This window comes from Manis pentadactyla, chromosome 14 (assembly GCF_030020395.1).
Source record: "Manis pentadactyla isolate mManPen7 chromosome 14, mManPen7.hap1, whole genome shotgun sequence".
Classification (NCBI taxonomy): Eukaryota; Metazoa; Chordata; class Mammalia; order Pholidota; family Manidae; genus Manis; species Manis pentadactyla.
Genome location: NC_080032.1, coordinates 23,073,848 through 23,101,413, shown reverse-complemented (window position 1 = coordinate 23,101,413; position 27,566 = coordinate 23,073,848). Strand labels below are relative to the sequence as shown.

The 27,566-nt window shown below is 47.1% G+C and overlaps 1 protein-coding gene across 10 annotated transcripts in view; it reads left to right on the top strand.

The window, feature by feature from the left end:
• KDM2B (lysine demethylase 2B) overlaps window positions 1-26,123 on the top strand; it is a 109,575-nt gene extending 83,452 nt beyond the window's left edge. For 8 of the 10 annotated variants that reach the window (XM_057491855.1, XM_057491856.1, XM_057491857.1 and 5 more), the window contains 11 exons: window positions 7,412-7,636; window positions 12,865-13,008; window positions 14,147-14,234; window positions 14,399-14,667; window positions 14,852-14,965; window positions 15,584-15,622; window positions 15,743-16,422; window positions 17,054-17,217; window positions 17,304-17,465; window positions 18,140-18,358; window positions 24,828-26,123. In XM_057491855.1, the coding sequence (XP_057347838.1) occupies window positions 7,412-7,636; window positions 12,865-13,008; window positions 14,147-14,234; window positions 14,399-14,667; window positions 14,852-14,965; window positions 15,584-15,622; window positions 15,743-16,422; window positions 17,054-17,217; window positions 17,304-17,465; window positions 18,140-18,358; window positions 24,828-25,009 (2,286 nt within the window). In that variant the 3' untranslated portion in view covers window positions 25,010-26,123. The remainder of the gene's footprint in view (window positions 1-7,411; window positions 7,637-12,864; window positions 13,009-14,146; window positions 14,235-14,398; window positions 14,668-14,851; window positions 14,966-15,583; window positions 15,623-15,742; window positions 16,423-17,053; window positions 17,218-17,303; window positions 17,466-18,139; window positions 18,359-24,827) is intronic. The other 2 variants (XM_036929232.2, XM_036929235.2) reach the window with 1 other exon arrangement.
• The last annotated feature ends 1,443 nt before the right edge of the window (window positions 26,124-27,566 follow it).

Below are 27,566 nucleotides of genomic sequence, written 5' to 3'. Positions count from 1 at the left end.
CCCTACATTTGCAGATACTCCATACTGCAGCTCACTGCTGCTTGAGTCCCTCACCTTCTCCTCACTAGTTTTCTCAGCCTTGGGATTTCTTGGACCTGAGAAGAGTGGCTTCCTCAAGAGACTACAAAGGCATTTGTGTCTTCCAAAAGAGAGCCAGAGTTTCTGAGTCTCCAGCCTGCAGGCTTTAGACCTCACTGTTCTTGAAGTCTTCAAGGAGGGGTGGACGTCTGGAGTGTGGGCATGCAGATATACTCGCCAACCTGTGTGGAAGAACTCAGTGGAGGCCCTGTTGGGAAGTCAGTGTTGCCCAGTCTATCCCTGTGACTGCACTGAACCCCTTACTCCCACCCCATCAGAGTTTCACCCACTGCACCTTAAAAGTCTTGCTGTTACCTCTTCCCTACCCAAGGCTGGTCACCTGTTGTGGTGGCATCAGGCTACCTTAGGCCTGTTCTGCTGGGCTGGCCTGTCTGCCCCATACCTCATACCTTCCCCTGGGTTTCCTCTGATCCTGATGTTGCAGGTTGGAGCGAGGGGGTGATGGTGGATGGGAAGAGACCCCTTGCATGCATTTTGCCAGTGCACACCCTTGGTTGGGCCTTCCCTCATGGGCTTCATTTGCTTCTCCAGTGCAGAATGTGTTGGAAAATTCTTTAGCTGTGCTTTTCAGTTTGAGGAGATGCTCGTTAAAGAAAGGTTGTTAGAATTCTTGTGCCATTTTGGTTATTTTTTTTTAAATCTCTAAAGTGAAAATAGCTTTTCCTTTTTTAAGAAAAACTATAAAATGATTATTTTGTGTTTAAAATAATAAATAATAATAGGAAATTTTGAAGAAGAAAATCTCGCAGAAATGTATGCAGCTGTTAACCACTGTTATAACCACTGTTATTCAGGGGGTCCCTGAATCTTCCTGAAATTATATGCAAAAATTTTGTAACTTGGTGCCTGTGTGCATTTTCCTGGGAAAAGGTCCTTAGCTTTCTTCAGATTCTCCAGAGGTGCTCCCATCCCCTGGGTTTCTGACAGCTCTTGTGTTTTTATTGTTTTGGTTCTTACCCTCAGTTTATAAACAAACCAGAGCCCTCCCTGGAGTCTACAGGTGTGTGTTAAGGAGCCCACAATGCTTTTCCTGGGATGTCCATTATGTGTGAAGATTTGGGAACAGACAACATTGAAATAAATCTGTGTTAGGCAGTAGAAAGCAACTAGCTAGTATGACCAAAGAGTTCTTTGCTGTTTGCGGGGCTATGGCTACTCCTTGTGGGGTTCACTGTCACTGTGCTGCTAATAGGGTTTAGTTTGGTGGAACCCATGGAACTGCCTTAATTATAAAAACGTACAGCCATGTTTTACTATTTTTCTCGCTGACTACTCCTGAGAGTTGAAACCCTGGCCTACTCCCTTCTTGAAACTCTTCCCTGGCTGGGGAAGTCACAACCTCCCACTGCTCTTCTGGCCTTTCTGCCCATTCCACAGCATATTGCTCTTTCTCACCTGGCCCTTGAATGTTTTTAGTCTTGAAGGTACTGTTGGGGACCCTTTTTTCACTCTGCCCCTTTTCCCAGACAGCCTCACAGATTAACTAGTTTAACACTCTGTCATGCTGATTCCTGGATGGGCAACTTTGCTCTGGTCCCTCCTGCCTGCTGGCCACCTGTCTTCCTCGGATGTCCTGTGGGTCACTGATTCCACGTCTCCATGGTGGAGTCACTTTTCTCTCCCCTCTCCTAGGTCCCGTGTTCTCCTGTTGTTCAAGTCAGAAACCTCAGTCTTCCAGGACTCTTCCTTTTTGCCTCTCCCAGGTTCAGTCAGCCTCCTGTGCCTTCCAAAACTGTGTCACCTTCTGAACCATCTGAATCCTCTGTTCCTTGTCATCCCTTCTGTGGCTTCAAGTCTTCATGATCTTCAGCCTGGACTCCTGTAGTATCCTCAGCTCATCTCCTGGCCTTTCACCTTGCTCACTGCCTAAAAGATAATTGTTCCTCACACTGTTGCCAGAATACGATCATGTTGTTCCTGCATATAAAGTCTTTTAACTGCTCTACAGGGGCCACTGTTTCTCTAAGGTGGCACCCAAGGCCCTGCAGGATTAGGCTCGTGCCATCTCAGGGCTGTTCTCCAGCAGCCCTATCGGCTATCCCTTGAATGTGTCGTGTAGTGTATCTCTATCTTACTCTTCCTTCTGCCTAAACATTCACTCCCTAGCTCCACCCCTACTCCTGGCCTGCAGAGTCCTCTATTTTTCCTCTGAGTCTCACCTTAATCACCACCTCCTGTGTCTTTGACACTTTTTCCAACCTCCTTAACCAGTGTGATGAGGCATTTCTCCTGGGTCAGCACACCAGGGTTTCATATCTCAGCTTTTCATTTACTGGCAGTATGACACTGGACAGGTTACTTAACTGCTGTGCCTCTTTCCTCATTTCTAACTGGAGATGATAATTCCTATTTCATACATTATTGATACAAGTATTGAGTGATTAACAAAGGTTAGCTTTTAATATCATCATCACCATCATGTTGCATTGTGCTCAAGTGGTTACATGTCTTTTTTTTCCTAGACTATAGTGCCTTTGAGAGTAGGGAATACATCTTACTCATACCTGTAGTCCCAGCTCTCAGCGTTGAATCTGGTTCATAACTAAAGACCAGAAAACACTTGGGTGGGTGGGTAGGTGGGAATGTGTGAGAGGTTAATGAGACTCCAGTGTAGATTACATACTTTGTTGACTAGTGATGTGGAGGATCTTTTCATGTGCTTATTGCCCATTTGTATATCTTTTTTGGAGAAATGCCTACCCTTTTAAAATTGGGATGTTTGCTTATTTATTGTTGAGTTATTAGAGTTCTTAACATATTCTGGATCCTAGCCCCTTACCAGATGTATGATTTGCAAATACTTTCTCCCATTCTGTGAGCTTTCTCACTTGACAGTGCCCTTTGCAGCACAAAAGTTTTTAATTTTAAAGTCCAGGTTTTTTTTTTCCCTTTGTTGCCTGTGCTTTTGGGGTCCTATCCAAAAAATAATTGCCTAATCCAAGGTCATGAAAATTGTCCCCTATGTTTTATTTTCAGTTTTATAGTTTTAGCTCATATATTTAGGTTTTTAATTCATTTTTGAGTTAATTTTTGTATATAGTGTGAGTTGGAGGATCCAGCTTCATTCTTTTGCATGTGGCTATCCATTTGTCCCTGCACCATTTGTTAAAAAGACTGTTCTTTTCTTCCACTGAATTGTCTTGATACACTTGTTGAAAATCAACTGGTCATAAATATTGTGAGAGTTTGTTTCTGGACTCTAAATTCTATCATATGATCGATAAGTCTGTTTTTGTGCTAGTATCACACTGTCTTGTTTTCTGTAGCTTTGTAGTAAGTTTTGAAGTCAGGAAGTGTGAATCTTCCAACTTTGTTCATTTTCAAGATTGTTTTGGCTTTTACAGGTCCCTAGCATATCCACAAGAATTTTAGGATTAGCTTGTCAATTTCTGCAAAAAAGCCAGCTTGGGGCTTTGATAGGGCCTGCATTGAATCTGTAGATAACTTTGGGGGAGTTTTGCCATCTTAACAGTATTAAGTCTTCCAGTCCATGAACACAAGATGTCATTTCATTAGTTTACGTTAATCCAAGTACTTTTAAACTCAGTATTTTAGGGATGAGGAGTTGAAGAGGTCTGTCCGCGAATATCCTAGGGAAGAGGATGTGATAAGATAGGAGGCACTCAGTAAATATTTGTGGAATGAATGAACTACCCTAACAATATGCCCTTTAAGGAAGATGCTTGGGAGTTGCTGGTGGAGAAAAGGTGTTGGGATACTATAGTTTATGTGTGGGGACATGTAAGATTTTCCTAACCAGATGGAGCTGAGGATATGGATCCTGGGCTGATAAATCCCCCAGTGGCCTTGGGGTTGGGGAGGCTGCTTTTGCACAGGAAAGTCAGCAGATGCCATCATTCCCTTTAGCTGAGAAGAACATTTCATGCTGAAATTAACAAAAAGCATTAGGGAGTTTCTTGAGTACACAGAGGCAAGGGTAGGATAGTGTGGGGTGCAGAGTTTTGAACCTTCAGGTATCACCCAAGAGAGATGAGGACAGAAGTTTCATGCCAGAAAGAGAGGGCTTTGGCTTGTTTACCTTAATAGAGACCCTGGATGTCTTTCTTACCCATTGATTTTCTCAGTGTCCTTTTTTAGGATCCTTCCTTTCAAGTGTTACTCAGTTGACTCCTGACAAGCCAGGTGGCACCCACTTCCTACAAAAGCTGGGCTCTGTGGCTGAAGGCAGCAGCAGCTTTTCTAGCTTGACTTGGCAGCCAGCTAGAGAGGTCTTCGGAAACAGTGGCTCCTTACAGCTCCTTTTGAGGCGTTGTCTGTCATCTGCTTTGTCATTTTCCAGGATGTATCAGTTGCCATCAAGATCCAGGCGAATTTGTTTTTTCCATAGGTTGGAAAAGTACTTTGGAAAGCACCAGAAGGTGGGCTCGTCTCAGTCACATGTGGGCTCTGGGACTCAGGCTGGATCAACCCCACTTTTTTGCTTCTGTGAGGCGCTGTCCCTGTAGCCAGTGAGGCCAGAGGCACCCAGCAGCCATTTATACCCGGCGGTCCTGAGTGGGAGGTGAGAGCCGTCTTTGGACTCCTGGAATTTTTTTTAGTCCTTCACCAAAGAAGCTGGTCCTTAGAATCTCCTGTCCAGAGGTCAGAGTTTGATCCTTTCGCCTCTGGTTTTGACCTTGGATGTTGGACACGTGCTGCCCTTTCTGGCTTAGAGTTGCCCACCTCGTTGCCCATGTTTCAGGGATTTGAAGAGTGAGCTGGTAGCAGGACATGTACTCTTTATGGGGTAGAATCTGATTCTTAACATGCTTTGAAGAGAGAAGCCTTCCTGGTTTCTCTTTCTCTGGAAGTAGATGTATTTCTTCTCTGCATGTCCTATTGGCTTCTACCCTTCCATGGGTGTCCAGGCACCAGCTGTGAACCCCTTCTAGGGCGCCTGCTCAGGCCAGGAGCCTTGGGGGCTCGTGCTGTGCCACCTGCGCATCTGCTGTAGTTCATGGTGCTCAAGAGTGCAGCTTGGGGGTATGCGCAGTCTCTGTCAGCTGGTCACGTTAGGGAAATCACTTCACCTCTAGCTTGTTTCCTCATCTGAGGAATGGCATCCCTCATAGGGTTCTTACTGGGAAAATTAGGTGATGTCCTATGTAAGATGAATGGCAGTAGTCCACTGTCACTGCTGTCAAATCCAAAGGCTCTGAAAACAGGTCTGGTTTTTACTCCTCCGGCAGCAAGACCTGACCTGAATTGTCAGATGCCAGTGGAGACAGATTTATACCTCTTGTGGTGTTATTGCTGTGGAGCTCTTCGTGTGCACAGTGAGTGGGCACACCAGACCTCTCGGGGTGTTATGTAAGGACTGGTGGGAGAGGACAGCAAGACCCTTTGCTGCTGGCAGGAAGAGCAACTTAGTGGGAGCAGCGCGTTCCCCAGGCAGCTGGTTGGTGTGTAAGCTTGCCCACGGGTCTTCCCTGGTGACGGGGCCACTGCTGGGCTGCCCCAGAGCTGAGGGTGGCATGGCTGAGTGAGTCTGGATGGCTTTGTGGGAATGGTGGGGTCGTGAGGACCCAGTGGAGATGAGCCCAGCGCCTCCCTTCGCTTTTTGGGTTCAGAGCAGGCTGAGCCGGATAAGGGTCCAGAGGAGTGGCACATCCAGAGCAGGGAGCTGCAGCCGGCAGACATTTTGTGGTTTTTCTGGAATGCCACAGGCCCTTCGAAAATAAGTCTGAGGGGGGATCACTAAGGTGTCCTTACCAGGAAGCGTGTATATGTGTGTGTGTGTGCGGGGGCAGTTTTCGGCCTTCCTCAGGATCACTCTCCTGCAGATGGCAAGGCTGTATTCACGCTAAAGGGGATTTTACTTTACTTCCTGATGGGGTTGTGCATTTTTAGGCAGCCCCTGCTGTGCTGGGATAGAGGGGGTTCTCTGGAAGGAGGACCCTCTTCACTGTATTGGTACATGAGAACTGCACCTCTGGGCCTGGGAGCTAACAAGAGGATAGGATTTTGCTTAAGGATCCAAGTATGACAAGCAGTAAAATGGAAAGGCTGGAACTGGACTGAAAACTTGTTGGATTGGCCAAGAAGAGGCTGCAGGAAGCATCAGCTGCAGGTAGGTTGGGGGAGAGTAGAGCGTCTCCCTGACAGAGGGATGACGCTTGGAGGAAACTCACACTATACAGAAAGGTGCTTCAGACAGCAAACACTCTGCCACGCTGGTCCTTCCCACTCCTGGTCCTGGGCGCACAAGGGACCTGCAGACTGTTTTCCAGCGGCTGGCCCAGGAGTGCCACCACCTGCTCTGCTTTGCAAGAGGCTTGGGCTGGTGGCCAGGATATAAGGACCCCACAGCAGGGCCTGTGACTGGCTCAATGTTTAGCACTGCTCTCTGGTCATCTGCCTATTTCTTTCTGAGTTGTAGGCGAAGAAGCTTTTGGAGCCTGTTTAAAGGAGGTCTCAGAAGTCAGGTTTCCTTAGGGTTACTGTCCCATTCTCCTCTGGTTGGTTTGGTGTATTGAGCACTTTCTGTGTGCAGACCATCTTGTCCAGGGACGGGACAGTGTTGACCAGGCACCCTTGGTGCTGCCTTCCTGACTGAATGCCCTCTCTCGAAGGCAAGGCCCTGAGAGCGGACAGTCAGGATGATGCGTGCTGGGATGGGAGCCCACAGGGGCATCCTGCAGCTGGAGCAGGGTGGCGGGGGAGGGCTGTGGTGCGGGGGAAGCAGCACGTAAACCAGGGCCTGTGGGATGAGTAGGCATTAGCCAAGTGAACTGGGGACTGGGTTTGTGTTCCTGGCAGAGCAAACAGAGGCTGACTGTGTGGTTCTTCCGGAGAAGCTCAGTTGCAGTCTGGTCTGAGGTGGACAGCCTCCCCTGAGGCCTGGAGACCCTGGGGGCTCTTGAGCCAGGACATGATGCTGTAGGAAGCAGGTGCCCTCTGTTTCTGGGGGCTGCCATAATAAAGTACCCAAAATTGGGGGCTTAAAACAACAGAAGCCTATTCTCACAGTTCTCGGGGCCAGAAGCCTGAAATCAAGCTGTGGGCAGGGCTGCACTCCCTCCCAAGGCTCCAGGGTGGGTCCCTCCTGCCCCCTCCAGCTCCTGGCTTTTGTTGGCTTCCTTGATGCTGGGTGGCTTGTACACACTCCAGTCAAATGTGTTCTGTGTGGGTGTCTGCATGCAAATTTCCCCCTCTTGGGATACCAGTCATAGTGGACTAAGGGCCACCTAATGACTTCATTTTAATCTTACCACCTCTGAAGGATCCAGTAAGGTCAGTGTTTGAGGACTGCACTGGTGAGGTCCTTGCCATGCCTGGCCGCCTTTCATGGTGCTACTGTGTTCTCCTGCAGAACCGGGCAGTTGGCCGGCCCAAGGGCAAGCTGGGCCCAGCCTCCGCCGTGAAGTTGGCCGCCAACCGGACCACGGCGGGAGCTCGCCGGCGCCGGACGCGATGCCGCAAGTGCGAGGCCTGCCTGCGGACCGAGTGTGGAGAGTGCCACTTCTGCAAGGACATGAAGAAGTTTGGGGGCCCTGGGCGGATGAAGCAGAGCTGCATCATGCGGCAGTGCATAGCGGTGAGTGTGTCGGCTCACAGCCCCGTCTCAGGGACCCTGGGCTCCTCTGAGTCCGGGCCCAACCTGCCCCCACAACAGATCATCTGTCCAGTCCCTCTGCTTGACAAGAATGCTCCAGCTACAGGAACCCAACAGGTGCTCCCTGGTGGTAAGGAAGGGGGCTCAGACTCATGCTTTGTTCAAATCCGTGTTACAGGATGTGGGGCCATCCTGCCATGTGCTCAGGCTCCTTTTCTTCATAGTCTGATGGTCTTAGAACTCCCTTCCCCAGATGACTGAGTACTTTGAAGTCTCTGCTATTAAAGATGTCAGCCTGTCCTGTCTGTGACCCTGCTGCCAACATTTATGGTCCAGTTCATGACTGTTCTAGGACCTCCCTTCCTTCCTGTCCTGCCTTCAAAGTCAAAGGTCTGGGTGGAAGGTCAGTGCCTCTCCTAAGGGGGCTGTCCAAGATAAAGAGGACTGATTTATGGCCCCTGGGACCTGGGCTGGCCAGCCTGGCCTCACCTCCAGTCTTGCCCTAGGACGAGGCAGTGGACCTAGATTCTGGCAACTTGGCACCGTCTGGGGTCTGTCCAGGCATCCCCAGCACACAGATCTATACACTCTGCCTTCCCTGGGGCACTGCTCCCAGGGTCCTAGGTACTTCCTGTGGGGATAGTGATGTCTCTGCCCCTGTGGGAAAGCAGGCTCAGCAGCAGTGATGGGATTCCTCGGCTCTGGGCAGGCTCTGCAGCCGGGCCTGGCAGGGTGAGCCTTTCTCCCTGGCTGCTGATGCCCTTCAAGCCTGGGGCGCTTTCCCCTTCTCTCTCTGCACACATATTGCTTGTGTTTTTGTTTTTGTGTTTTCTTTCTTTCTTTTTTTCTAAATTGTGGTAAAAAACACGTAAGATTTACCATCTTAACCATTTTCATGTGTGTGTACAATATCACATCACCTATACGCTCACTGTTGTGCCAAACTCTAGAACTTTTTCATCTTGCCAATGGAAACCCTATATCCGTGAACAATCCTCTTTCCCCTTCCCCCAGTCCATGGCAACCACTTTCCTGCTTTCTCTTTCCAAGTGTAACTACTTTAGACACCTCCTGTAAGTGGAATCACATAGTATTTCTCCTGTGACTGGCTTATTTTGCTTAGCATAATGTTCTCAAGGTTCATCCACATTGTAGCATGTGACAGGATTCCTCCTTTTTAAGGCTGAATGATATTCTAACATATGTACAGTTGACTGTTGAACAACACAGGTTTGAACTGGGTGGATCCACCTGTATGTGGATTTTTATTATAACAAATATATTGGAAAAATTTTTGAAGATTGGTGACAATTTGAGAAAACATTTTTCTAACTTTATTGTAAGACTACAGTACAAAATACATATATAAAATATCGTTGCATTTCCGTTTATGTTATCAGTAAGACTTCTGGGCAACAGTAGAGTATTAGTACTTAAGTTTTGGGGAAGTCGAAGTTTTACATAGATTTTCAACCACGCAGGGATTCGGTGCTCCTAACCCCTGTGTTGTTCAAGAGTGAACTGTATATGCTGCATTTTCTTTATTCATTCACCTGTTAATGGAGATTTAAGTTGCTTCTGCCTCTTGGCTGTTGCAAGTCTGCTCCCGTAAACATGGGTGTGCAGATACCTTCGAGATCCGGTTTTTTATTCTTTTGGGTATAACCCGGACGTGGGCTTGCTGGATCACATGGTAGTCCTATTTTTAATTGTTTGAGGACCCTTCACACTGTTCTCCACTGGGGCTGCTCCATTTTTCATGCCCACCAACAGGGCACAGGGGCTCTAGTTTCTCCACATCCTTGCCAACACACTCTTGACAGTGGCTATCTCATTGTGGCTTTGATTTGCATTTCCGTGATGATAAGTGGTGTTTAGCATCTTTTCATATGTTTGTTGGCCACGTGTAGCTTCTTTGGAGAAATGTCTGTTCGAGTCCTTTGCCCATTTTTTAACTGGATTGTTTGTGTTGTTGAGCTGTAGGAGTTCTTCATATATTCTGGACAGTAATCCCTGTTGACATTAATGAATATTAATCTGTTGATGGTTTCCTTTGCTGTGCAGTTTTTAGGTTCTACTGCATGGGTTTTTGTTATTTGTACCCAGACCATTTGAATGGATTTCAGAGAATTTGAAGAGCCCTCTTGAAACTAAATACAGATTTTTATCTGTGTGCACGTGTGTATGTGTGTTTTTCTGGCATGAGGGTCCATATGACGCATTGCATTCTGTCAGGATTTAAGAGAGGTCGTGTGTATAGGGACTCTTGCTTTTGAGAACAGTGTCACTTAACACTTGGTATATTGGCAGCAACCCAGGACTTCTCTTTAGCCTTACGTGCACACGCTCTCCACCACCTGTCCCAGCCCTGCCAGTGTCATAGGCCCAGTTATAGGAATCCTGTCTCTGACCCGTGCTTTGTAGCTCTGGTGCCTAGCCTGGTGCTGGCACAAGGAGTGTCAGCTGAAGGAAACCCCATGTTTGTGTGTCTTTTCTCTCCAACCTTATGTGGCTTCTGGAACTGATAGCAGATGGAACCTTGTCCTGACCCTCAGGGTCCATCTAACTCTTCAGCCTCTCCACTTTGCTGGGGCACCTCATGCCACACTTCAGCCACCACTAGGCAATCGCAGTTCTGCCTGTCTTCCAGACCCTTCTCAATGTGGCAGTCTCTGACTTCCCACAGCCAGCCTGCCTTTTGCTGCCTCTCCCAGACTTTGTCCCCTCCCCACCCAGCACCATCTCCCATAGAGTCAGGTTGTAGCCTCCACCCTACCCCATCACAGACCAGCTTCTGGCCACCCTGATCCCCACCAAGCTCCCCAAGCTGGGGTCTCACTGCGTTCCCCTGCCTGGGTGGCCTGGCCTGCTCCATGCTGCCCGGCACATCTAGCCTTGCTTCTCTGTCCTCGTTCACGTTGGTCTCTACTGCTCGGCAGTCCCTTTGGCTTTTCCTGCTGCCCACTTCTCTGCTGCCGGTAGGAGCGCAGATTCCCTGTCGGGTCCTCTAGAAACCAGCCTCTGCTGCTTCTGATAACACTCGTGCATGACTTTCTGTGTTTTCTTAGGATTTCTGCGTGTTCTGTCTTTATCACCTCGAGTGAGCAGCTGTCTTCCTTGTTACTGTTCCCCTTTTGGTTGCTTGCTTCAAGCTTTAGCAGATGCTTAATAGGTATTTGTTGAATGAATGATGACTCTTGCCTGCAGTGTTCTGTTTATTTGAACTCAAATGTTTGTGCCTTTGTGTAGACATTTTCACTTATCAGCGAAGTGTATATCCCAGTTTATTTGAAAATCTTCTAATTCAGTTTAATAACAATGGACTGTATTTGCTCTGGATTCTGGGTGCTGGGAGGTGGGCACGTGTGAGGGAGAGGGAAGGCTCTGGCCCCATCCACAAGGAGATACCAGTTCTAGTACATCAGTTCTCAAACCTCGTGGTCTCAGGACCTCCTTTATTACCCTCTTAAAAATTATGAGGACCGTCAAAGAGCTTTCGTTGAGTCACTTATTTATTAATATTACTGCATTCAAAATTAAAACTAGTAAATTTTTAAAATATCTTTGAGTTATTTAAAATTAATAAGAAACCCATAAATAACCTTTTTATGATAAATAACTGCAACTTCCAGGAATGATTAGTAGGAAGAATGGCATTATGTTTGTTTTTGTAAATCTGTTTCATGTCTGCTTCATTAGAAAAGATGTAGGTTTTCATGTATACTTCTATATATTCATTCTGTTGTGGTATGTTGTTTTGGAGGAACTATATGAAGAAAATCTGGCCTCACACAGATGTGTAGTTGGAAAAGGGAGGAGTATTTTAAGTCTTTTCAGATAATGGTGGATATTCTGATACTCCACCAGAACTTAACAACTGTCAGTTTCTTAAAGGTTAGTTGCAATTTGGAATCTAAACTGTTATCAATTAACTTTTCATGCTGTTACATTAAAATCCATTAGTCTTCTTGCCCCTCAAATAGCTCATTTAGAATATACTGGCTTACCGACTTACACAGATTTTCCAAATATTGGCATACAGCATTATACAATGTAAAAAAAAAATGCGTTTATTACCACCACCACCACCTTCATCAGAAAAGTCCTTTAAGTCCTGGGAAGCCGTTCAACTCATGGTGGCTAATATAAGTTTTCCAAAATGCTAATTTTTGTCTGAAAATTTGACTCTTTATCATTTGCAGCAAGTGTCCTCAGGTGTTTTTCTGGAAGTGACAGGCTCACTTGTTTTGTCTTTGAGAAAAAATGCCAATATCCATGTTTTTTTGTTGTGGTTGGTTGGTTGGTTGGTTGATCAGTCATTCAAGTAAAATGATGTTTTGTCGTGAGAGTGGCCAGATCAGCTCACAGCCTAGTCACACGAATGTGTTTCCTTTAGATAAACCATTGTCGTTTGGTCTGCGGCAGTGGTACTTTATGCAGATTATTTTGTCATGAATAATGTTGAAAGGATAGATAATCAAGGGTCAAAATTTCAATAAAATTAATCATTTGTACTGCTTAATCAAAGACATTCTTAAATGAAAGTGGTGATCTTATTAGTGAATGCGGCCAGGACTAGCCAAGTAGCTGCCAGTGCAGTTTGGAGCCCCTGTTCTGACTGGCGCCAGCACCCCACCCACCAGTGCTTTTGTACCATCAGTGCAAATGTCAACATAGGGAAAAGGCAGATAGCTTCTTGGTAGTATTCTGAAGACCTCAACCTCCCTGTAAAGGTCTGGGGACTCTCGAGTCCATGGATTAGGCTTTGCTACCTGCTGGTGAGATGCAATCTCAGCCCCCACAGATCTGGGCTCCATTCACACCGACTTATCCTCTGGGTCTTTCTCAGATGCAAGCCTGTCCCTGACCCCTGTGTTCAAAGTGACCCCCCTTCCACCCGCCCCTGACCTGCCCTCCTCGCTGTACTTGTCTCCATATCCCTCGTCATCATCTAACATACTCTGTTCTTCATCTTGCCTGCCTCCCTCCACTGAAATGTATGCTCAGGATGGAGGAGATTAATTTCTATCTGTCCTGTCCAGTGCTGTCCCCAGCACGTAGACTAGTACCTGGCACATGGAGGTGGAGGCCTGCCAAGTATTTGAAGGAGGGAGGGCAGGGCAGTGCCTGGACCGGTTCTCTGACATCTCCTGGCAGCCTGTGACCTGTGCCCTTCTGACTGACTTGTCTGTGCCCTCCCGGCTCTGCAGCCAGTGCTGCCCCACACCGCCGTGTGCCTAGTGTGTGGCGAGGCGGGGAAGGAAGACACCGTGGAAGAGGAGGACGGCAAGTTTAACCTCATGCTCATGGAGTGCTCCATCTGCAATGAAATCATCCACCCTGGATGCCTTAAGGTGAGTGGCCTCGGGCGGATCTGGCTGTACTGCTTGACATCCCTACCCAGGGTCTCTGGTAGTGCAGATGCGGTGTAGAGGATGAGCTTGGGTTTCTTTCCTGGAGGACTTCCAGGTTTGGAGCATTCTGTGTGTCAGATGATGAGCAGAGAGCAAGAAGGTGTCTGGGATAGCTCAGCTCCTCCCGGGACCTCAGAACAGGATTGCTCCCAGTCTTGCACCTGCCCTAGAGGGAAAGCCTGGGTGGTTGGGCTGCTTGCTGGAATCCTGGCTCAGAGCTTCTGGGAGTTCAAAGCCTATCCCAGGGGAGGGCGCGTCCTGTAACACAGGTGGTTGCATTCCTGCTCTTGTGTGCTGGGAACCTGTTCCTGTTGTGTGCCCAGGGCAGGGCTGCCTTTTTCCAGGGACTGCCATGCTGTGTCTGCCTGTCTTTGGCAGCCAGTTGCACCTTTGAAAAGAAGAGTGCTCTGGGCTGGTGCATACCTTCTGTCACAAAATGCCATACCTGGCACCTCTCTGGGAGCCCAGCTGTCAGCCTGTGTGTATCTGTGTGCTTTAGAGAGATCAGGGTGGGCCTGCCCCAAATGGTACCTCAGCCTGAAGTGTCTTCTCCCCTTTGGTGGTGGTTGTGGGAGTTTGTTTTGACATAACTTCCCCCCATACACACACCTCCCACCCTGAAGGGGATGCTCTGATTTCTCCCTGATTTTGGAAGTCAGATCTCCATGTTTTTAATGGTCTTGTCACTTCTCTCTCAGAAGTTTCAGGACAGGGACAACAGCTAGTACAGTCCTGCTAAATGACAGTTTGTTGCGTCCTTTCTGGGTGCCGGGCCCTGAGTGCATTGCTTTACCTAGGTTATCTCACTGAATTCTTAGAGCTCTGGTGAGGTAGGTATCCTCCATCTCATGGACGAGGGTGCTGGCCTGCAGAGGTGGAGTGATTTGCCCAGGATCACTGAGCTAATAAGTAAGAGGCAAAATCAGGATTTGAACCCTGGCCTGAATCCAAAGCCACTTGTCTTAACTACCCTTGTTTATTGGCCAAAGATGGGATAGATGTGGCATTTGGGAGGTGGGTGTTGGTGTTCCCGGCAGCTCTGCCAGTCCCTGCTTGCTGACTGGCTGTGTCCTTTCAGATTAAGGAATCGGAGGGCGTGGTCAACGATGAGCTTCCAAATTGCTGGGAGTGTCCCAAGTGTAACCACGCCGGCAAGACCGGGAAAGTGAGTGCTGGGCTCCAAGTCCCAGGGGTCAAGTCAGGAGGGGTGGCCCTTGGCCTTGCCAGACCCAGCCTGTCCCCGTGGTTGTCACCTGGTGGGGAGATGTGGGCTCAGGGAGGGGGGCTAGTCCAAAGATATACAGTTTGTTTGTTCCTTCTCTCTTTTTGGCCTACAAGCAAAAGCGTGGCCCTGGCTTCAAGTATGCCTCCAACCTGCCTGGCTCCCTGCTCAAGGAGCAGAAAATGAACCGGGACAACAAGGAAGGGCAGGAGCCTGCCAAGCGGAGGAGCGAGTGTGAGGAGGTGCCCCGGCGCAGGTCAGATGAGCACCCTAAGAAGGTGCCCCCTGACGGCATCCTGCGCCGAAAGTCAGACGACGTGCACCTGAGGAGGAAGAGGAAATACGAGAAGCCCCAGGAGCTGAGTGGCCGCAAGCGAGTACGCGGTTGGGCTGGTGTGTGGGTTGGCTTGGCTGCTCCTGGGTGCAGGTGGGCGGGCTGGGCAGCGGGAGAACTCGGGCCGGCCTCTGGCTGCCTTTAGCAGGTCACAGAAGTCCTGAGAGCTCGGCCCAAAGGAAAGGAGGGGGAAAACCAGCAAGTCACTCCTCTTCCCACCCCTTTAGGCCTCGACGCTTCAAACGTCCCCCGGTTCCTCCTCTCACCTCTCGCCGAGGCCCCCTCTAGGCAGCAGCCTCAGCCCTTGGTGGAGATCCAGTCTCACTTACTTCCAGCAGCAGGTGCTCCCACATTGCCCACCCCCAGGCCCTGGGGACTTGCGAGCCCTGGGCCTCCCCCCACCATCCCTCTGGGCTCATTCCCACCTGCGCTTCTGGCACGTGTTCACCGCAGCTTCCCGGGCCTCAGTCCCGGGTCGCTGGCTCCTGGATCTGGCCTGGGGCCAGGGACACTGAAACTGCCACGGAGAAGTCTGTGGATCTGGGAACCTCAGAGGATCCCCGGGCCTGCTCCTCCTGCTGGCCGTTCCAGCATCGGCCACGAGGTGGCGCCTGGTGCCCTCGCCGGCAGAGCCCTAGCCCTGGGAACCCATGACCCCACCCCCAGGACTGGCTCCCACAGCCCAGTCCCACCAGAGGGGCGAGCCTGTCTCTCTGGGTCTTTCTGGGGTGGGAGGTCAGTTGGGTGGGAACACTTCAATCACAGTCCTCAGTTCTGGCTTATTAAAATCAACAGGCAAGGCCCACCGTTCAGTCAGAGCGGAAGAGAAGGGCCTGGTGGGAAGGCAATCCCCTAGCCCCTCTCCTAGAGACTGACTGGACTTGTGGGGTTGGGAGTAGAGGGGACCACATCCCATGAACCCAAGGAACAAGCTCTGCATCCTTTCTTTCCTGTGACAGCTAAAACCTGGCAAAGAAGATAAGCTTTTCAGGAAAAAGGTATCATCTCCCCGCCCCCCAGGTTCCCTCCTGGGTGATGGTTCCTGGGACAGAGGGTAGGGAGGCCTGGGTGGGTGCTGCAGGAGCCTGGGGGCTTACACCCGACCCTTCCTCCCTCAGCGGCGGTCCTGGAAGAACGCCGAGGACCGGATGGCTCTCACCAACAAGCCTCTTAGGCGCTTCAAGCAGGAACCAGAGGACGATCTGCCTGAGGCGCCCCCCAAGGCCCGGGAGAGCGACCACTCGCGCTCCAGCTCGCCAACAGCGGGGCCCAGCACAGAGGGGCCAGAGGGCCCTGAGGAGAAGAAGAAGGTGAAGATGCGCAGGAAACGGCGGCTCCCCACCAAGGAGCTGAGCAAGGAGCTGAGCAAGGAGCTGAACCAGGAGATCCAGAAGACCGAGAACAGCCTGGCCAATGAGAACCACCAGCCCATCAAGTCGGAGCCTGAGAGTGAGAGTGAGGAGCCCAAGCGGCCCCTGGGGCTTTGTGACCGCCCCCACCGCTTCAGCAAGGGGCTCACTAGCACCCCCCGGGAGCTGCGGCACCAGCTGGGGCCCGGCCTGCGCAGCCCACCCCGTGTCATCTCCCGGCCCCCTCCCTCCGTGTCTCCGCCCAAGTGCATCCAGATGGAGCGACATGTGATCCGGCCACCCCCTATAAGCCCCCCGCCTGACTCACTGCCCCTGGACGATGGTGCAGCCCACGTCATGCACAGGGAGGTGTGGATGGCCGTCTTCAGCTACCTCAGCCACCAAGACCTGTGTGTCTGCATGCAGGTCTGCAGGACCTGGAACCGCTGGTGAGGAGGCGCTGGCTGATCTGGGATGGGAGGCCAGAGGGACTGGCCCTGTGCTCAGGGCTAAGGCTTAGACTAGACCAGGGATGGCATTTGCATAGCATGTGTCCCCACATAGTCATTTATGATGCTCTTTTCTTCTAAGCCCAGTCCAACTTAATCATTCTCAGAATGTTCCAGGTGGCTACAGCAATCTGGTCTTGTCAGAAGAGGGTAACTCTGCTTGTTTGACTGATTTAGCTCCTTGGAAGGAGAACTAAGGATCAGGTGGAGTTCTTGTCCTTACAGAGAGTTAACCCAAATTAAGAATAAGGGTGCCGATTACTGATCTTAATACCAGCTTTGATATTTCCTAGCTTCCTGGTCTTGGCCAAGGTGCTTACCTTCATCTGTGACAATGTTGAGATAAGGCACGTAGAGGGTGTAGGAAAGCGCCTAGCAAACACTTGATGGAGAGTGGGTGCCAGCCCCTTCATTGGGAGCCTGTGGCAGTCAGAGCAGAGCAGCCGAGATGCAGGCAAGACAGGAGCTAAACAGAGAAGGGCACAGAGGGTGGCATTAAGGAGTCTCCTGTGAGCTTCCCCAGCAAGCCCCCAGCTCTGATGATGGTCCCTTTGCTGGGCCTGGCCCCCAGGTGCTGTGATAAGCGGTTATGGACCTGCATCGACCTAAACCACTGCAAGTCCATTACACCTCTGATGCTGAGTGGCATCATCCGGCGGCAGCCTGTCTCCCTGGACCTCAGCTGGACCAATATCTCCAAGAAACAGCTGAGCTGGCTTATCAACCGGTTGCCTGGTGAGCACTGGGCCAGGGACTCCAAATGGGCAGTAGCAGGGGTAGGGTGTGTCATCTGACCTGCCACCCCCTTTCTTACCCTCCAGCGCTCCGAGACTTGGTGCTGTCGGGCTGCTCGTGGATCGCAGTCTCAGCCCTCTGTAGTTCCAGTTGTCCGTTGCTCCGGACCCTGGATGTCCAGTGGGTAGAAGGGCTAAAGGATGCCCAGATGCGGGATCTCCTGTCCCCACCCACAGATAACAGGCCAGGTGAGTGGCCAGGCTCAGGTCATGCCCAGGGGAGTCACATGCAGGTGGTGTGACTAAGTGGTGCTGTTGGATCTGCTCCTCACCACAGACCCCATCTGGTGTGCACAGCCTCAAGCCTTCTCTTGTCCTCAGCCCTTCTCCAGAGGCCACAGAGAGGAGTCCTGAGGGTAGAGCCTCTGCACACCTGAGACTCCACTCCACGGGCTTTGCATGCATCTAACTACTTCTCTTAACTTGTCCTTCATTGGCTTAATCCTCCATGAGTGTGTGGGTCAGTGTGGTTGGACATGGGCTCATAGGATGGAGTCTTCCTAGGTTGGGTTTCAGGGGTCATTGTTCCCCACCAGTAGCTTAAATGAAGAAAACTTGGTGATCCACAGATGCCATGTTGTTGCTCCAATGGGCTGAATACTGCTGGGAATGATGTGGGCTGTTTCTAGATATACTCATTTTTCAAGAATCTAGAAGTATAAAACTTGATGTGGAGTTTTCTGATTTTTAAATGTTGGAACTGATCTTTTTTTGGGGAAACACTCTGGAATGTTTATGAAAATATTTATGTAAATGAAACCCCAGTGTTACATCTAACTGGTAGGCCTTTTAGCGGTATGTCGGTGTGACCAGATCTCCCTAGTCAGGGTGACATGTTGCCTCTCTGCTTCCTGTCCCCTCAGGTCAGATGGACAATCGGAGCAAGCTCCGGAACATTGTGGAGTTGCGTCTAGCGGGCCTGGACATCACAGATGCCTCCCTGCGGCTCATCATTCGCCACATGCCCCTGCTCTCCAAGCTCCACCTTAGTTACTGTAACCATGTTACTGACCAGTCCATCAACTTGCTCACTGCTGTGGGCACCACTACCCGGGACTCCTTAACTGAAATCAACCTGTCAGGTCAGTCAGGTCTAGACACCCATAAGGGTCTGCCCAGGACCCCATGGTCCTGGCTGGAAATTTCACATCTGTGTGCCTGGTATTACAGGGTCCAGGGTTAGGTGGCCAGGACATAACAAGGAACCAGACAGACAGCAGGCCTAGTCTAGAGGGGAAACATACATTAAACAAAGAAGTTATTATTGGATTTATAATCATTGACCCAAAAAATTGTGCTGTAGTGCTGGTAGCAGTGAGAGCATGTAGTAGCACAGAGTGGATCCTGACCCAAAGTGTGGGCTAGACAAGCTTCCCTCAGGTGGTGTGGATGAGCTGGCGCCTGGCAGCAGAGGGTGCGGGAGAGTGAGGGGCAGTAAGGTGGGGGTAGGGTTTAACCAATGGAGCGAGCAGCTTGGTTTCTGCCATTGTTGTCATCACTTCTGTCTACTGTTCCTAACCCTGCTGTCAAGGGGCCTGTTGTTGGAGAGGAGAAAACCTCTAGCTGGTACCATTACTCTTCTGTGTGTGTCACACAGGCTAGGGAATCCTCACTTCCTCCGCAGGCTGATTGGGCTGGACTTGTTCTTAAGGACTGATGGTGAAGTGGACAGAGGTAGTGCCACCTGTTCTCAGCCCAGCTAACCCAGTTCTGGTCTGATCACTTGGAATGGTCAGATTGGGTATGTAGGATTTGGACAAGACAGAAAAACAGAACTATTTTCCTAGATATTATGAACTTGTAAAGGACACTTCCACCTCACTTAAATTACATTTTGACATGATCCAATCAGATGTTTTGCTTCATCAGGATTCACATCTGTTTTTTTGTCACTCTTTCTATCTCATGTTAATTCCTGAAAGATAAACACTTTCCTGTCAACCACGACCCTTTCAAGGGGAAGTGGGGAGGTCTGATGGTACGAGCTAATTCTGCTGTACCTAGGTGCTGAGGAAGCCATCCCTCTTCCTCGAAGTTTCAGTGGCAGAGTCTCTCCCACCCTGTGTAGGTCAAGAACAGAGAGCCATACTGAGGTCAGGTTTCACCAGGACCCCAGCTCAAGGCAGCTCATGGTCTTGAATTGATGCTGGAGCTGTCCTGTGAAGGGCCTGGGCAGCATCTTGTTCTGAGCACTTGGTGTCATAGTAACTCTTTATTCTAATTATTTATCCTGTGTGTGTGTAGTGGCAATATCAGTATTTAAGTTCCCTCCACTGCAGTGCAGCCCATGGTGTGTGTGCATGTGTGTAAATCTCCCAAGCATCTTCTACTCTTTATCTTCATGTTTCCAAACAGCAAGACTGTGTTGCTAGTTCTTGATTTTTTTCCCCCGTGCAGGCCTTCTGTGTTTATTAACATGCTACACAGGACTCTAGGATTACTACTTACATCTTCTTACACACACAGCCCCCGCAAATCCCCCCTGACTTTTCTCCCTCCGTGTTTCCAATTCCTGATTGTCATTATTACTTACCTTACTATGGCCACGTAAGTATTGTCCACTTCTGAGCCAAATAGTGTATTAGGAGTACATTTCCATTTTTGCACAATTTTTTATTCCCTAGGGTTAATAATTGCTTCATTTTCGTTTGCTTAGCCATAAGCATACTCTACAACAGACTTGAACACTGTTCTTTGCACACATCAACTCCTCAGGCCCTGAGGATAAAAATAAGATCCCTCCTGGACTTAATTTCCTCCCCTTCTGTTGTCACCTTAGCACATCTGCCTACTGCATGGCCACCATCTTGGGACTTTCTCCCACCACCACCCTGGGAATTTTGTTGGTCTGTGTCTTGTGTAGGGCCCTTTTTTACCTGGATCCCATATCTTCTTTCTTGGCTCTCTGATTTGGTGGAGGACATCTTCTAGACCATGTGTGTCTAAAAATGGTTTTATTATACCCATACATTTAATTAGTTTAGCTGGATATAGAATCCTAGTTTGGGAACTATGTTGTTTTAGTAAGTGGGAGACATTGCCTCTCTTTCTTCTGCATTTGAGTTGAAGTTTAAAACCATGATTTTCCATCCTTGAGTAAATCTATTTTCTCTCCGTTTGTAGGACATTTTGTCCCTAGTTTTCTGTAATTTTTGATGATGAGCCTTGTTTTGAATCTGTCTCCATCCACCACTCCACCACCACACTCATAAGCCCTTTCAGTAAATTGTCTTGTGAACTTTTATAGAGTGACCTGTTCCTGTTTTTTGGATCCAGATACTGTCCATCCTGAGGATATCAGTATTTTCTTCTCTCTATGTAGACTGTTTCCTTCAAATGTAGTCAATGGTCCTCATACGGGGCCCTCAGATTTAGTGTTGATGTGTGATTGTCCACTTGGCTGCTGGAGGCTCTGGGCATGTGGTTGGAGCTGGTCTGCTGTGGACATCAGTTGTCATGTGGTTGGCATGGGTCGGTTGTTTGGGGAAACCCAGGTATGGAATCTTTCTGTCTTGCCTCTTAAGCTGGTCAGTCTTGACAAAAGGACTCTCGTTGACCCCCCAACTGGAGGGTGAGGCTGGCTGGGCTGCCAGCATTCTAGGGGTTGGCAGGCGATGAAGGCTGGGAATCTCAACAGTCAGCAGGTAAATTTCCCTATAGCCCCCGTTTTTTCTTGGGTGCCCCTACGTTCCGTAATGCCTGGTGGCTCCCCGTGTAGAGATATTCTCTCTTATCTGAGACTAGAACTTCACTCTTCAGCTGGGGAGGGAGTCTGGACTTCTTTTTTTTTTTTTTGTAGATAATTATTTTTTATTGAAGGGTAGTTGACACACAGTATTACATTACATTAGTTTCAGGTGTACAACACAGTGATTCAACATTTATATACATGATAATTCTAGGTACCAGCTATCACCATACCAAGTTGTTAGAATATTTTGACTATATTCCTTATGCTATACATTACATCCCGGTTACTTATTTATTTTACAATTGGAAGTGTGTACTTTTTTTTTTTTTTTTTGTGAGGGCATCTCTCATATTTATTGATCAAATTGTTGTTAACAACAATAAAATTCTGTACAGGGGAGTCAATGCTCAATGCACAATCGTTAATCCACCCCAAGCCTAATTTTCGTCAGTCTCCAATCTTCTGAAGCAGAACGAACAAGTTCTTACATGGAGAACAAATTCTTACATAGTGAATAAATTCTTACATGGTGAACAGTACAAGGGCAGTCATATCACAGCAACTTTTGGTTTGGCTCATGCATTATGAACTATAAACAGTCAGTTCAAATATGAATACTCATTTGATTTTTATACTTGATTTTTATGTGGATACCACATTTCTCTATTATTATTATTTTTAATAAAATGCTGAAGTGGTAGGTAGATACAAGATAAAGGTAGAAAACATAGTTTAGTGTTGTAAGAGAGCAAATGTAGATGATCAGGTGTGTGCCTGTAGACTATGTGTTAATCCAAGCTAGACAAGGGCAATAAAATATCCACGTATGCAGAAGATTTCTCTCAGAACAGGGGGGGAGAGGTTCTAAGCCTCACCTCTGTTGACCCCCAATTTCTCACCTGATGGCCCCCCTGCGACTGTGCCTGTCTTAGGTTGTTCCTCCCTTGAGGAATCTTACCCGTCTCTGGCTAACCAGTCATCTTCCGGGGCCATACAGGGAAATGTAAAGTTGGTAAGTGAGAGAGAAGCCTTATTGTTTGAAATGGTGAGCTTTTTACGTCTTTGCAGATTTATGCCCTGTGGCTTCTATGCCCAGCATTTGTCTTGAGGTGTCTTTACCACTTGGAAGAATTATGATACTCGGTAAATTTGATATGAGGCACGAATTCTATTTAAGGGTTGTAATTAGGAAGGAGAGTCTGGACTTCTTAAACAGATTTTCAACCAGTCCTGTTTCTAACCCCATCTTCAGCCTCACTGCCAATGCTGCTTCCAGTCCCTGAACCTTGGGGTGTTTTGTAGAATAATTCTGTTTCTTTGCTTTCTCTTCAGCCAGTTTAGGGCTAAGTTTTCTGATGACTATTAAATTGTTACCTCTTCTCCAGCTTGTAAAATTAAAAACAAAAATTGGGATAAAGTATACATAAAATTTACCATTTTAACAATTTTTAGGTGTACAGTTCAATATCATTAAATTCATTCACATTGTGTAACCACTACCAACCATCTCTTAAGCTTCTTCACCCCATCAGAAACTCTGTACCCACTAAATAATTCCCCATTCTCTAGGCAGCCACCATTCTGCCTTCTATGAATTTAACTCCTAGGTACCTCATATAAATGGATTCATTCATTAGTTTTCTGTGACTATTTTACTGAGCAGAATGTTTTTAAGGTTCATCCATGTTGTAGCATGTCAGGATCTCCTTTTTAAAGCTGAGCAGTATCTGTTACATATATATAACACATTTGTCCATTCATCTATAAGTGGACACTTGTGTTGCTTTCACCTTTTGGCTATTGCGAATAGTGCTGCTGTGACCAAGGTGTACAAATACCTGTTCAAGTCCCTGCTTTAAGTATATTCCAGAAATCGACTGGTTGGATCTTATGGTTATTCTGTGTTTAATATTTTTGAGGAACTACCATATTGCTCTCCATAGAGGCTGCACAATTTTACATTCCCACTAATAGTGCACAGGGTTCCAATTTCTCCACGTTTGCTAACCCTTGTGATATTTCAGTGTGGTTTTTGACTTGCATTTCCCTTATGATTAGTGATATTGGGTGTCTTTTTATTTTCTTGCCATTTGTATGGAGAATGTTCTCTTTGGGGAAATGTCTATTCATGTCCTTTAGTGCATTTTTAAATTGGGTTGTTTTTCCTTGAGTTGTAGGACTTTAATCAGATATGTGATTTGCAAACAATTTCTCCCATTCTGTGTGTTGTCTTTTCACTCTCTTGATAAAACTAGTTTTTTTTTTTTTGACCTATATTTCCTTTTGTTGTCTGCTTTTGGTGTATGTTTATGAAACCATTGATAAATCAGAGGTCATGAAGATTTCCATTTCTCAAAGAGTTTTACAGTTGAGGTCTTTAAACCATTGAGTTAGTTTTTGTATATGATGTGACATAGGGGCTCCAGCTTCATTCTTTCGCATGTGGATATCCAGTTTTCCCAGCACCATTGTTGAAATTTGTCTTTTCTCTGACTAAATGGTCTTGTGCTCTCAATTCTACTCCATTGGTCTATATGTCTCTCCTTATGCCAGTAACAAACACTGTGGTTTTGTACTAACTTTTGAAATTAGGATGTGTGAGTCCTCCAGTTTCCTTCTGTTTCAAGACTGCTTTGGCAATCCAGGGTTCCTTTCACTTCTGCATGAATTTCAGGATGGGTTTTTTTCTATTTCTGCAAAAGAGACTTGCTATTTTATAGCAATTTCATTTAGATTGGTTTGGGTGGTGTTGACATTTTAACAATATTAAGTCCTGCCACAAACATGGGACATCTTTCCATTTATATCTGTTCTAGCAATTTTTTTAGTTTTCTGTATACAAGTCTGTTTCACATCTTTGGTTACATTTTTTACTAAGTTTTTTTTTGTAAATGGAATTTAAAATTTTCTTCCAATTGTTTGTTGTTAGTGTATAGGAATGTAACTTAACTTTTGTGCTTACTTTGAATCCTTCAACTTTGCTGAATTTGTTTATGCTACCTCCTAACCTTAGACTTTGATAATATGGAACTATGTGGGCCTCTTGTGCATTACTGCAGTTTGTACTGTTTTTATTTCCTATTCAGTTTAATAGAAAAATGAAAGTGCAGATAATAGTGTTGACAAACAAAAGTCTCAAACTTAATACCACCAAGATGAAAGATTCATTCATCTGGCTCAGAGTGGGGACTCTGAGCCTCATTTGGAAGTTAACATTGAAGCCAGTTGACTGGATTCAGCTCTAAAAGAAAAAAAACTATGATAAAAGCAAAGTATGAACTGATAGAAATACATGGTAAGAGTGCAGGTGAAAACATCATGTGGTAAGCACATGATGGGAGGCCTTGGAATTCTGGTTTTGTTCTCTATGCACAAAATTGCTCCAGCCTTTTCTAGCACATTGGTCTTCTGTATAGGTTTCAGGTAGTAAGCCTTCAGTAAAGGGGTAAGCATGTAGTGCTTCTCCCCTGGAATTTATCTGAAGAGAATAAGCAGATGAGTGCCAAGTAATGGGCACAGAGAGGTATTTGTCAATAGTGTTACATGGGAAAAGCAAGCTATCAACATTTGTAAAACAACATAAATAGGAGACTATTTATATGAGAATATATGTACGTAGAATTTGCCATATAGCCACCTCTTCTATAAGAGCTTTCACTTAGAACAGTCTGAATGCTTTTCAAGCATACATTATCCTTTATAACTTGGAGACGAGACTATTCCCCATTTGAAGAGAGCTTTCAGGCAAGTACCATTTAACCCTAGGGCTCAAGGGCTTGGTCCCATTTTTCCATTGCTGGGTGCTTGGGGGGCTTTCAGGCTCTGAGTTTCCACCACTTCATGTTTTCTCTTCCCTGCAGACTGTAATAAGGTTACTGACCTGTGCCTGTCCTTCTTCAAACGCTGTGGAAATATCTGTCACATTGACCTGAGGTACTGCAAGCAAGTTACCAAGGAAGGCTGTGAGCAGTTCATAGCTGAAATGTCTGTGAGTGTCCAGTTCGGGCAAGTGGAAGAAAAACTCCTGCAAAAACTGAGTTAGTCCAAGGACAAGTCTGTAAATATGGGCCGGGCGTGGGGAGGGCTGCGGCAGGGGAGGGCAAGACTACAAAAACTAGGGTTTTATTTTCAATTTGGAACTTGGAACAACAGACCACAGAACGATTCCATTTTCCAAGTCTCGCCAAGGGAGAAGCCGTTCCACCACCTGTTGTGGGGATGAGTGAGCCAGACGCTTTCCTTTGGTCTTTCTGAATTGTAACTGCACTGCTTTCTGGACCATTTCTAAGGTGGCCTTTACCAAGAAGACATTCCTGTCAGAGAGGAGGATGGACTTTAGAGAAATTCTCTTAGCGAAGCATGAGCTTAGGAGTTTTTGTTGGTGGTGGTGTTTTGGACACCTCATTCCTTGCAACTCCAGGGTTTTTGGTGTCAACATAAAGTGGACCACACACATCTGCTGCCCTCTTGACATTTTTTTGTTTGGTTTTGTTACATCTTACATTATGCAGAACTATTTTTGTACAAATTGTTTAAAAGTTATTTATGCAAGGTTTGAATGCATACCAGTGTTTTTATTGTTTTGAGATTGCCAACTTCCCTGGTTTCCTTAAGGTAGGAGAGAACTTAACCTGTACTTCATCGACACAAATCCATCTACACATGTGCCCAGATCTGGCAAATCAGGCCTAAGACCTTCCTGTTAAAAGCATGTTTAACTAGAAGCTGACAGCCTGGTCTGTAGTATGTCAAGAAGTTACATAAGCATGTTGTGGATATATGTAAATTATAGTCAAAGTAAGACACTTTGCCAAGTTTCCTCTGTATAGAATTCACCTTTCTCAGAATTTTAAAATTCAGACTTCAGCCTTTGCACTCAGAAGGGTTTTGCTCCAGCATGAGCTCTTGTACTCTGCATAGATCTAATTTATACATTGAGTCAAGAAGTAGAATAAATGATCCAGCATAGCCTTTCTTTTCCTTTTTTCTCTTTGAAGTGTGTGTTGAGTTCTCATTTGAGGTTTAGAACATGGCTATTTCCTAGTTGCAAAGTTATGCATTCATAAGTGCCATTGTTGTAAGGTGTTGTTTTCTTAGACCTCCCCTGATGCGGTTTCACCTTTGTTGAATTTGTATAAACAATTGTACAAAAAACAGTCTTGGACTTTGAGGGTTTCTGTTCTGGGAGTGGACTAATTTGGGAAGTCTAAGAGGCAGTAGTCTCAATACTATAGCTTGTTTGGCTTAAAAATAATGTATACTAATTTCTTACTCATCTGAGAAATACAGCAGCCTCTGGTACATGGTTTTTCCATCTTCAGAGAAAGCTTACTATTTATGGCTAATAAAAGTAATAGGAAAAAAACCTATACTACACCAATAGTCATATGCAGGAACTCAGTACAGAGGTTCCTTATGGGACAGGGTGGTGTATCTGGGTGTCTCTGACCACACCTATATAAAACAACTTACTAGGCCACCTGGCATTTCCACTGCCGAAGGGGAGGAGGCGTCCATTTCTTCAACCTCCCACTAAAGGCGGCCACATCCTGCACTCAGTAACTTTGGGCCGGAGTGGCTGGAGACAGTTAGGAGGTAGCTTACCCAGGTGGCAGACACAAACCAATGAAGTAAATTTAGATGACTGAAGTTCCTTTAAGGACAGGACCCTGCAACCTCTTACTCATATATAGAAATGACTGCTGTAGTGCATCTGGAAAAGGGGAAGATAACTCAACTTCCTTCCTTAGTAATCAATAGCAGCATAAGGCCTTGGTCTCCTGGGATGGGAATTTCATCCCAACCCCCACCCCCATCTTTTTTTCCCTTTTGCCACAGCAAAATGGCTTTAGATACCACCTAGGTTCCTGCCTCCTGTTAATTTAAATCCAAAGATCCTTTCTGACTCAAACTGAAGACATCTGAAGCCAAGGCACTCTGGAATTTAATTCAGGAAATGCACTTAACAGAGGTAAGATTAGTTGAACAATCTATGGTTTCTTTGTAAAAATGTGGCTTACCTTTGCAAGCCTGGTCATTGTGGAGTGCCCCTACAAGAGGTCAAGTTTTGGTGTTCTTGGCAGCTCAAGTTCTCTGAACCTCCAAGTAACAGTTACCCTGGTGTCCAGTAAAGGCATCCTCTTCTTTGGGAATAGCTTTAAAGGTAACAGTGATTTCCAGTTTCCAGGTGAACAGCCCTTGGAGTTTGCCCTGTTTCTCCTGTAATGTCTCCAGAAGCATGGAAGGCCTGCCAGGACTAGGGAGCCAAAGCTACCACAGGGATGCACCAGAGAGCCATCTCCTGAGGGAGGCTGCTGCAGTACAGTGGCCTCAGATGAGCTCCCTGCAGGCATCCTGAACAGCCCAGTTAAGATTATATCCCAGTACACAATCTCTAGACAGACCTATTTCAAAAGAGCTTTAGATGAAGCCAGTCTAAGCTAGATGCTTGCAAACGGCTGCTCTGAGCCCACACACCATATCTGATGAAGTAATGAAAGGGCCATAAACCAGGGGGGGAGTGCTTCCTGTGTTAGCTGCAGCTTTCTAAATCCAGGAAGGAGGCTCCAACCCTCTTCCCTAGGAAACGATGTTCACCA